We start from the raw sequence: 12,154 nt of genomic DNA, 5'->3' as shown, positions 1-12,154 counted from the left end.
TGTTTCCTTATTTTAATATTTTTATGAAATAATTAAGTTGAAACTTTGTTCTAATGACATAAAGACATTTAAAAATACCTTAAACTCACTTTTAATTGAAATGCTATTTTTACTATAAATTTAAAATATAGACATTTTAAAATAATTTAAAGTTTCTTATAATTAAAATTGTCTTACACATAACCTTTATTCTAGCCCTAACCCTAATAGTTAATTAAGGAAAAATCTTAGTTGAATTCTTATCAAACCCTAATGTTAATAAAATCAAATACTTAATTAAGGGTTAATGTTAATAAAATCAAATACTTAATTAAGGGTTTAACGTTTATAAAATAATTTGAAACATCAATAAAACATTTAAAAATTATTTGAATAATAATAAAATTAACAAAGGTTGTATCAAAATATACTTTATTAATAAATATATTAGATTAAGAATAAATGAGTATCATCAATAGTAATTTGATATTTCTATTTTTCTCTTTTACTTATATGTAATATGTAAATTATTTATATATTTTAAAATAAAAGTTAAACTTATACTCTATAGGCATTAGTAAAAGTTAATTGATATTAAATTGTTAGATTATGCTTTTAGTTGGGAAATTGAAAAAAGAAAAGAAATTAATCTAAATAAATTAACAAAATTTCTATTCTGCCCTTTTTGTTTTTGCATGAAAATCAATTCAAATTTTAAAATTAAAATAAATTTATTTTTAAATGTTATTAAATGAATCAACAATTAGTTTTAGAATAAATTTAAAACTAAAAAATATATAAATTTAAATGATTATAGTATGCTTTTGAATGTTTATCAAACCCTAATGGTAATCAAACCAAAAAATTAATTAAGGGTTTAAACTTTTATGATATAATTTGAAAATTTTAAATACTATATGATTAGAGTTAACTTTAAGATTAGGTTAGGGTTTGCATTTAATTAGAGAGATTAGGTTTAGGGGTTAAGGTTATAGTTAATTAGAGTTTAGTGTTAACTTAAGGCTATAAATAGGTAACTATTGTAGGATAATGCATTCATAACACTTATTGTCATTTTATATAAAATATTAAAAAAGTCTTTAATATTATGTACTTTTCTTATGAATATTGTTTTTCCTTATTTGAATTTTTTTATGAAATAATTATAGTGAAACTTTATTCTAATGAAATAAATACATTTTAAAATAGCTTCAAAATTTATTATAATTAAAATATAGACATTTTAAAATAGTTCAAAGTTTCTTATAATTAAAATTATCTTACTCATAACCTTTATTCTAACCCTAGCCATGATAGTAAGAGTTTAACCTTTATATAACTTTCAATTAGAGTAAGCTTTTATTCTAACATTGAAAAAGAAAAGAAATTAGTTTAGACATGTAAGAAACATTTAAAAACTTTTTTATTCTATTTTTATTCTACCTTTTTGCATGCAAATCATTTCAAATTTTAAAATTGAAATAAATTCATTGTTTTTTTTTTTTGTATTGATTATAAAGTGATCAAAAAAAGATTACAATGAAGAAATCCATAGTATCAAAAAGGGGACAAGGCCCCAACGGAAATACAGCTCATAAGAGCAAAACGAAAGGAGTATCTAGAGTTAATAACAGTAAGCAAAAAAAGGTGCCCAATAAACCACTAATGGAGGTGTCCATCAGTGATATCGACCCAGGTGGTCCAACCCTATTCTCCTTCCATCCATGTAACTTTTTTCTTATTTGGAATTTCTGGAAGCATGGCTAAGATGTCTTTCTTGGAGTTTCTGTTTCTCTTGATTTCTTTTCTCACTTTATCCAAAGTCTTCTCAAACACTTGAAGGTTATCCAGGTTTCTCCTCCATTCATGTCCATTCTTGAGTTCGAAAGCAAAAAAGGTGGCATGTCCGTCCTGAAGAAATCTACGAAGTTTCTTATGATCCATCATCATAGTGGTGTGCACCTGCAAGGAAATTTTTAAGATGTGAGTTTAAGAAAAAACTCAGTAAGAACCCGGGGAGTGTCCTAGAATTTCTCTTCATTTCTGCATTTCCAGATCTGCCATAATATGTTAGAAGATAAAATATTCCAAAAAATATTAGAATCAGCTTTGAGACCTTTAATATAACCAGTAACAATTTCAATAATGGAAACATGAGTAGGGTAGTATATGCCAAAAAGATTCCAAATATTTCTAGCAAAAGAACAATCAAAGAAGATATGTCTGCTGGTTTCCGGAAGATTACAAATTTTGCAAAGATTATTATCATGGGTATTTCTCTGAATAGGAAGTCTGTCAAGAATAAAGAGCCATTTAAAGCATTTAATTTTGGGTTCCACCCAACCTTTCCAAAGAATAACGAAAAACTTATTCCAAGAAGAAACATCCAGCGAGGAGTACCAGATTTTGTTAATATGGCCACGGATGGAATCATCATATGCAAGAATTTTGTAAATGTTATTAGCTTTAATCTTCGATAGGATGGTCCCATCTGGCCATTTGCATTGTAAGTACCTTTGAGAATCAACATGGCAGGTAGGAGGGAGATTTTGCGTTGCTTTAAGAATCATGTTATAAGTTTTTTTCTGAGAGTTTGGGAGACTAAAAGTATTTTTCAGTTCCTCCCAGCTAATTAAATTATCATGTTCAAAAATGTCAATAAAGCTAATGATACCTTTGCTGGCCCAATGTTTGGCAAAACAGCCCTGTAGAAGAGCAAGGGGTTTCCCTGAAAGTTTAAGGTTCCACCAGATGGACCTTTCACCATAAATTTGAGTATCATCATGAAAGCCCTTGTTAACAATAAATGGTCTAACAATATTCCAGGCTTTCCAGATAGATTTAAAAACTTCTGACCCTTGAACTGAAATGGGGAAGTTACCAATGACTAAATCATTAAAGGGCATGTTATTCCAGAATTTAGCCTTAGTAGGAAAGCCTCTCTCAATATTATTCCTAACAAGAATCTTCCATGGGGCATCTCCATTCATGGAGTGAAAGATCCATTTGGCGGCCAGGGATATACCCTGGATCCTAAGGTCTTTCAGTCCCAGCCCTCCAGTAAGTTTATTAGTACAACACCATTTCCACTGGACAGAGTGCATTTTTTTTTTCCTTGACCATCAGACCATAAAAAAACTCTAACAGCCTTCTGAATCTCAAAAATTTGGTAATTACTAAACATCCACGTAGAGGAGTAATAAATGTTGTAAGAGGATAAGATTTTTTGGCAGACCTGAAGTCTACCAGCAAAGGAAATAGCACGGTTATGCCACATATTCAATTTTTTAGTGATTTTACCTTTGACCCAAAGCCACATGTCTTTCAGTGAGGGATTTATGGCAAAGGGGATGCCAAGATATCTCACAATCTTTTGGGGACCTCCCCATTGGAATTCATAATTTTTAAACCATTCAGGGGGGTGTTCATTCCATCCCAGATAGATGGACTTAGAATGCGAAATCTTAGCTCCAGAAATTTTACAGAATATCTTTAACTTGGATTGCAGATTTTCAAAGTTATCAACAGTATTTTTAAAGAAAATAGCCGTGTCATCAGCAAATTGGATGTTGATGAGCTCCTCATTGTTGGGGAGAGATATGCCTTGGACAGTAGGGGAAAGTATATTATCTCTAAGAAGATAAAATAGAGCATCAAAAGCAATGGCGAAGAGAGCAGGGGCCAAAGGGCAGCCTTGCCGTATGGACCTTCCCAAGGGAAAGGTATCAGACAGGGAACCATTAATGTCAATTTGGGCGCAAGCATCCTGGAGAAGCATACTAACAGCCTTGCAGAAGAAGGGAGGAAAACCAAAAGCTTCAAGCATCATGTGAATGAAGCTCCATTCAATCCTGTCGTATGCTTTTTCGAAGTCAAGGAGTAACATGCCCGAGTTCTGACTGGACTGAGAAGCCCAGTTCATGGCTTCCCAGCTAGTAAGGACATTTTCTAAGATATACCTACCTTTAATAAAACCAGTTTGGGTAGAGCATATGAATTTAGGAAGAATTCTAGCAAGTCTAGTGGCCAGAATCTTGGCAAAGATCTTATAGGAAACATTAAGGAGCGTAATCGGTCTCCAATTTTTGATGAGAGCTTTATCCCCATCCTTGGGGATAAGCTTAATAATGCCTTTATTGATAGATGGACCAAGAGATCCCTGGGCCAAAGCTTCATTGTAGATTTCGAGGAGGTCTTTGGCAATCCAGTGTTGATTAGCTTTGTAGAATTCAATGGGGAGGCCATCAAGGCCAGGAGTTTTATCATTTTTGAGGGAATTAATGGCATTGTTGATATCCCCTAAAGTGATATCCTCTGCAAGACAAAGTGCATCTTCGAAGGAGACCACCTTAGGGATAAGAATTCTGCATTGATCTCTGAGGTAGGCGGCTTCCCTCGTATCTTCAGAAGAGAAGAGCTTATGGTAGAATTGAGCAAAAGTGTACTTGATCATACCAATGTCCGAAATTTCATGGTTCTCATGGATGATCTTTTCAATAGTTTCATTATAATGTTTGTGTTTGATAAGGTTGAAAAATAACTTGGAACCACGGTCACCATATTGGAGCCAGTGTGTCCGAGATCTAACCTTAGCACCTCTGGTTTTAGTCACAAGGTGTCTTTTGAGGGCGTCTTTAGCTTTCATAACCTGAGAAGTACAGTTAAGGTCAGTGATATTAGTTTGGTTATTCACTTCTGCCTTAGTTAGTTCAGCCAAGAGAGCTTTCTCAGTGAATCGGAAGTCCTTTGCTTTCTTTTGACCAATGGTCTTGAGCAGATTTTGCTAGGCAGGGATGTTCCTATTCCAAATGTCCCTCTTTAAATCCTTCAAAAAATTGGTCTTATTAATGATGTTAATAATGTGGATGGCAGCAAGAAGATCAGTATCTTTAAGAAGGCTAACATTAAGGAGAAATTTGGAATTAGCAGTGTTGGGTCTAATCAGGGCCCTGTTGAAGGTAAAAGATGCAGTGATGGGGTGATGATCCGACAGAGTGGAGGGAATAACAAGAACGAAGTTACCAAGATCATTAGGGAGGAAGGAGAAAAGATTTCTGTTGGCATAAAAGTGGTCGAGACGGGAGTAAATTCTATCATTCCCCTGTTGATGATTGCACCAAGTATACCAAGGCTCGGGATTATTGTTTTTATTGCCAGCAAGAGGGTCATAAAGTTGCAGAGAGTTTTTCATCTTAAACCAATGTGATTTTTCCATATCTTTCCAAGCAAAAGGGAGGCCCCCACCTTTGTCGTCCTAGTGTTCAACCATGTTGAAATCTCCAACAATGACCCAAGGAATGCAGGGGAGGGAAGTCATCCATTCCCAAAGGGAACTTCTTTCTTTAGGATCATTCGAAGCATAAATAGAGCAAATGCCAAATTCATAGTTATTGTAGTTGAGAGTGACCCAGACCACTCTGTTACACGGGGAGATCCCACGGTTAGTTATAAATCTTTCCAATTTAGGATTAATAAGTAAAGCAACACCCCCTTTGCCTTTCTGGTGGTAGGTGTAAATTTTTATCGCATCTTTCCAAAGAAAGTTTAAATTGGATTCAAGAATGAAACCAGTAGCCTTAACTTCTTGTAACATAAGGAAATCTAGTTTATGACAAGATTGAAGGAAGTTCTTAATGACATATTTCCTATTGGGGGACTCTAATCCCCGCACATTCCAGGAGACACAGTTCATGAGGAAACATTTTGGTGAGGGATGCGCAGTTCAGATGAGTCAATATTCGGGTTCATCACAATAGCAGAGATTCCTTCATCAGTTTTATTAGCACTTTTGTTTTTGGAACCTGGGGGTCTCCCTCTTCATTTAGACAACGGGAGCCCTATTTTAAATTCATCTTCACAATCAGAGGTACTGTCGAATTCCATAGTTTTAGTCAAGGTAGGGCATCTTTCCCTAGATGTGATTGGCAGGGCAGGAATTACCGCAATACTATAATCATCGCTGATTTCATTAAGGGTACTACACTGGGTGTTGGAAGTGGGCTGTTCTGAGATAGTGAGATCTGCAGATGGGGAAGGTTGAGAGAGCGGAGAAGCAATTTCAATGGGGGCAAATCTGTTAGCCGTAGCAGGGGTGGGATGGCTTTGGCTGGATGCGGGATTTTTATTAGATTTCCTCCTTTGCTTGTTGGAGATTTTAGTCACATTTTGAAAACCATCCGCGAGTAAGGCTTCAAGACAGTCAGTAGGAGTGGAATGCAATATATCAGGGGTGGGATTGTTAGGGATGGGGGTAGCAAGAGATGTGTTAGTTGAATTGAAGTTAACCGTCTGATTAACTGTTTCAACCACCATTGAGGGTTCTAGTTTTTTAGGCAGTGTTTTCTTTTGAATGATAGGGCAATCCTTCCGTTGGTGTCCTTCTTGTCGACACAGAAAGCAAGCATTGAGTCCACCAAGGACCACAATAGGACAGCAGAATTCAGAGTTCTCAATGTTAATGTTGAGATTAGGCGGGATTTCCAGACCAGGTTTTAGAGCTAAGAGGACACGGGCATCCATATGTGGAACGAAACGAACATTGTCATCCATGCGAATGACCTTTCCCAGGGGTTGCAAAAGTTGAGGGATGAACCGCCACAGAAACGGGGGCATGTGTTTTACCAAAATCCAGCGAGGGGCCGATAGGGCTAGGACTTCTTCGTAATTTACCTCTGGGGACCAAGCTATAGCCCTAAAGGATGCCGAGCCAACAGCCCAATACTATTTTTTTAAAACCTCTGCTTGAGCCTCATGGTTAACAAAAAAAATGACAAACAAACCTTTTTGAATCTGCCGACAGAACGATATATGCAAACCTAGTTTAAGATTCCAGTAATTATGAAACCAATCATCAAGAAATTTTTTAGGAGGGACCTTATCTATTTCAACAGCTGAAAAGAAAATAGCCGTGCTTTTTAACCTAGATTTTTCCTCAAGTATTTCAGCAAGCATCTCAGAATTAGGTGAAACAGAGAAAACCTCAGAGCTTCCAGGGTTCTTACCGGCTTGATGGGTTCCATCGTTAATGGTAAACCTAGCCTCTGAGTTAAGAGTAATCCCTGTGGTAGCTACGGCCTCTGAAAACATTTTAGGGTGGTCGGGAGGAGGAGAGGAGTGCAGAGAGTTTTTAGGTAGTTTACTGTTAATATATTCCCTCCGCAGAGCCGAGAGAGGAGAAGTGGGTACGGGATCTGCAGTGGAGTTAATGAAATTAATGCCATTAGAGGGAGAGGAGGATGGAACGAACACACCTGGCGCCGGAGTAATGCGAATGTAAGAGGAGCCGTCATGTCTGCTATTAATATCCGCCATTTTGGATTTGGAGATCTCGCCGCTAGTTTGGCAGTTACTGCCAAAAGTGCCTCCAGTGTCGAAGACCGAGTTGGGGATGGTTGCAAACGGGGGTTTGTCAGCGCCTATCATCGCAGACCACCGATCAATTCATTGTTTTTAATTGTTAAATGAATCAATAATTAGTTGTAAAATAGATTTACATACGATTCTACCACCTGTTTCTAGTGCAATAAATGAAATATTGACATCTCAATACTCACTGCAACATATAAAAAATATAAAATGCAAAACCCTAAATTAAATACAACAAAACCAAATATTATATAAAAACCTTAAATCTTTTGAAAGTGTTGATTACAATAGGCAAATGCACAAATATATAATTCAAATACTAGTCACTCACAATCATGCAAAGAATAATTCACAAATGAATAATCCCTCTAACCCTAAATTAAATACAACAAAACCAAATATTATATAAAAACCTTAAATCTTTTGAAAGTGTTGATTACAATAGGCAAATGCACAAATATATAATTCAAATACTAGTCACTCACAATCATGCAAAGAATAATTCACAAATGAATAATCCCTCTACAACCCCAATCCAGATCAACCCTTCTCCATGCATTTCACTGCATATCATTGCAAAACATTATTAGTTAAAAATTTCACTGCATATCATCGCAAAACATTATTAGTTAAAATGGCGCATTGAAAATAGGATATCCATTTTTCATTTTTTAATTTCTTACCTTTTCTTTTTATCATTCTTAAGTATATTAAACTTCTTTAAAACTACTGATTATAACTAAAACCTTCTAATGAAATCTTTATACCATAAACCAACCTTCTAATGTCAACTTAAATATACCTAAAATAGAGAATTTCCTTCCTCTCAATGAAATCTTCCAAAGAAATCTATATTGTCCACTGTGTTCATATACAACATATTCTCAATCACATAAACCAAAAAACTAAATTGCAGAGGATTCTACCTATTCCGTGCAGAAAATCAACCGGATTCCATATAGATCAAAGAAAATGCCAGTAGATGTAAAGATCCAATATCCTTCTTGCCTGTACAATGAGAGCCTTTGAAACTGTAAGTTGAAAAACCTTCAAACTGCAATTTCAGCAAATCTGGAAATAAAATATATATATATATATATATATATATATATATATATATATATATATATATATATATATATATATATATATATATATATATATATATATATATATATATATATATATATATATATATATATATATATATATATATATATATATATATATATAATCATTTCAACAAACCTACAATATGAAAATAGAATGAAATCTGTTAAACAATATCAAATACCTCCATCTCACGTTGAAACTATACAATTGATCCCTTCTCTATCTTGAAATTACTTTTGCTTGCAATTTGAAGAAGAATGGTGCATTACCGTTTTTCCAACTTTTAGTTATCGAATGGAGTGAAACTCTCTCTTTGAAAACCAAATCTATTAATCTATCAATTATTTTACATTCTATAATAATTAATTTTATTTGGCATGAATCTTAAAATTATGGATAGTTGATAAGTTAGAGGAAAAACTTGTCTATAATAAACCGACTCAAATCTTCAAATTATAAAAATGGAGCTCCTATTAATCAGAAATAAAAATTTAATTAATTCTATAATATATTTATTTTTAATATCATTGACAATTTGTTCCCATGATACTCCCTGAACATCCTCTATAAAATCATATCCTAATCTTCTTACTAGCTAAAATCTGGAACTTCAATAAATGTATTTTAATCTTTATCTACACATAAACTGGGATTCAATATCCATAAGCTACTGGTAGCCTGGCAACTCGATCTGCTTAGAGTGACATCTCCTCATCTTGGAAACAAATCTCCTATAAATCTTTAAAGATTTTTCTTTTCTAAATATGAATTAAACAAATTGTATAAATATTTAAGCTATTCTACATTAATTTCTGTATTTATATATATCTCACAGTCTCTCCTCTCTTCTCCATTCTTCAGCTATGGCTTTCTGCAATGTTTTTCCAATATTTATTTATGTAATATTTATACCCTTCGTATTGACAGTTGATTTGAAGACTATGACAATTGATGAGTACATAAATTACATCAATCCCCCAGCAGTGCATAAATTTCAGGTTTCACTTAAACCTAAATTTTCATTTGCTTCCATAAATTTAAAAAGTTCAACTTTATATTTGTTGTGTATTGTTTTTTTAGAACGCCTATGAAGAGAGCATTCTGTGCGTAAAATATGAGGATCGAATATCCCTTCGTTCGGGGCACATTAGCGTATGATTTTGCAGCCTTCGCCATTTTTTTCAATTCAATTTACGAATATGAAATAGATCTCACAGTGTATAGTTTGTGGATTGAAGGAGGATTCAAGGCATAGTTCAAGGGATAATTTTACGTACAGGAGTTCATCAATAGAAGAGTGTCCAGAGGGAAGTGTGCCCATCATAGAGATCACACGTGAACGTGTTGAAAGAGCAGGATCTGTGAGACAATACTTAAACAAAAGATTGCGTGTCAATCCAGATAGTGACGAAGCATTAAATGTTATAAATGAGGTTAGTTATTAATCTAATTTTGTTGAAATATACATTTGGTATTTTTTTCTTAAAGTATATTATAATAATTTGAATAAGTATATATAAATTGGGAGTCACTTTTATTTAAGCAATCAAATCCAATCCATCAGAACTATTCAGAAGTCAAATTTGATTCTAACATACTTCTAAGTTTGAACCTTGATTGATAGTTTTTTATTTCACATATCATATCTTTCCCTCAATTGTGATCAATCCATTTAGAAAAAATAACTTGTTGAAAGAAAACGATTAGATAGATTTGTGTCAATCAAAAATATTATCAAACAAAATTAACATAACTTTATTTTTTTCTTATAGTTTGCATTGGTAGAAATGAGAGAAAAGAAAAACAAGGAAATCCATGAAATGAAAGCGGTCTTTAATCTATGGCAGCCTTCTGTGGAGTTCGGTGATAGTTTAAGTAGCGCTAATTTGTGGGTTTACCATGCGGCTCCTAATGGTTCAGCCGACGAAGGAATGGCAGCTGGATTGATGGTGTGAATAAATAATTTGTTTATTTCCACTAGCTATTTACTTTCAATTTGAAAAAATAGCAGAGATAATACATAATAATGATACTTAAGTGTATATATGGCCTGCAGGTTTCCCCAGAGTACTTTGGAGATTCACTTCTTAGATTTTTTATTTTTCGTCTGGTAATAATTGATTTCTTTTTGTTTGATTAAAAGAAGGGTAACAATTTATTTAATCACAGAAAGAGATAAAGTCAGAAGGGCCACATGCCCACTATCCGTGTCCACTAAGTGATTCAACAAATGAGACAAATCTGGAGATATTGTTCCTTATTCACAATATTCCAACCCTGCATATGATGAAAAGCCCATTCCATTTCGCCAGACAGTTTAAAACTTCATTCCATTCTCTAGAAATGTGACTAAATGTAATAGATCTCAAGGAGCCATACAAGCTAATAATCTATCTAATAACCAGAACTAAGTGCCAACTAACATCCTCTAACCGTTGCTGAGTCAACAAAGTCACCACCACCTGAAAATCTGATTCACAAATAACTCTTCTCCAGCCAAAAGCATAACTAAGTTCTACAGTATGTAAAATGACAAGAACCTCCATAAAATTATTGATATAAAAACTTGTGTAAATTATTTTCATTTTATAATCTTTTTTAGTTGTGTAAATTTATTCTAAAATTGTCCCTGTGCAATTGGAGGGCTATGACACATCATTTTGCCTGAACATGGACTGTAAGGGATTTATTCAAGAAGGAAAAGGAAATTTCCACCCGGGAGTGATAATGAATCATACTTCTGTATATGATGGCCACCAGCAGGAGACCACAATAGGGATAAAAAGAGTAAGCACAAATATTTCAATATTTAATATTTCAGTGGTTTGCTTAATAAAAAGGTTCATTATTTACAAATCAAACAATTAAATTTCTTTTCATTTTGTATATTTGTTTTTCTTATTAAATTATTTTATTTATATTTACAAGGTTGGTAACTCTAACATTGATATATATATATTTTGTAGGAAACTAGGAATAATGATACAGTGTGGGCAGTATACTTATTCAACAATTTAGTGGGTCATTGGCCTACGAATCTTTTTAAATACTTGACATTTGCCAAATATGTTCAATTTGGAGGAGAAGTAGTGGTTAAATCTGATGTTCAAGGAACTCCATTTTCAACGACAGACATGGGTAGCGGACGCTTTCCTAAAGGTTATTATGCAAAATCAGCTTATATCAGGAATATACAATTGTTTACTGCGGAAGGTGTTCTTATATCAAAAAAGAAAAGGAAAAGAAACTATTACGCATCCAAACCAAACTGTTATGATATTAAAGGATTTGTTAAAAAGGATGACTATAATGGGGATATCATATATTATGGAGGTCCTGGAGGTGATGTTCCTCAATGTACATATTAGAATATTTTAATAAGTAACTGATATCTATTTTACGATTTTCATTTATATTAATATATTAAAGTTGTGTATATTTATTTATTTAAATGTCTTCAATAAGTAATTATATGGGAATATGAGGTATTTGATAAATAATTTTATTAACATTTATGTATATTGATTATTATATAAGACTTTTGGATGTTGTCATTAACTTTAAAAATATTATTTGTAATAATAAACTTATATTTTTTTACTTTTAGAATTCATAAATTTGTACTTTTCATGTATATACATTGTTAGGTGTATCATCTCTTCTTGATTGCTTATGAAATTGTAGAGCTTGTTTGTTA

At 33.3% G+C, this 12,154-nt stretch overlaps 1 protein-coding gene across 1 annotated transcript; it reads left to right on the top strand.

Annotated features, from left to right (window-relative positions):
- Positions 1–9,320: 9,320 nt before the first annotated feature.
- Positions 9,321–11,825, top strand: LOC131041500 (protein neprosin-like). The gene is made up of 7 exons (XM_057974616.1): positions 9,321–9,455; positions 9,538–9,609; positions 9,696–9,890; positions 10,230–10,406; positions 10,514–10,567; positions 11,101–11,244; positions 11,424–11,825. Exons 1-7 carry the CDS (start codon positions 9,321–9,323, stop codon positions 11,823–11,825), a joined length of 1,179 nt encoding a protein of 392 aa, XP_057830599.1.
- The last annotated feature ends 329 nt before the right edge of the window (positions 11,826–12,154 follow it).

The sequence above is a fragment of the Cryptomeria japonica genome, chromosome 7 (assembly GCF_030272615.1).
Source record: "Cryptomeria japonica chromosome 7, Sugi_1.0, whole genome shotgun sequence".
NCBI classification, from domain to species: domain Eukaryota; kingdom Viridiplantae; phylum Streptophyta; class Pinopsida; order Cupressales; family Cupressaceae; genus Cryptomeria; species Cryptomeria japonica.
This window is presented reverse-complemented; position numbering and strand designations above follow the sequence as displayed.

Coding starts and splice junctions, on each gene's coding strand:
- LOC131041500 (XM_057974616.1), top strand. CDS start 9,321: ATGGCTTTCTGCAATGTTTTTCCAATATTTATTTATGTAATATTTATA. Junction 9,610..9,695: donor TTCGTTCGGGGCACATTAGC/GTATGATTTTGC, acceptor TGTGGATTGAAG/GAGGATTCAAGGCATAGTTC. Junction 9,891..10,229: donor CATTAAATGTTATAAATGAG/GTTAGTTATTAA, acceptor TTTTTCTTATAG/TTTGCATTGGTAGAAATGAG.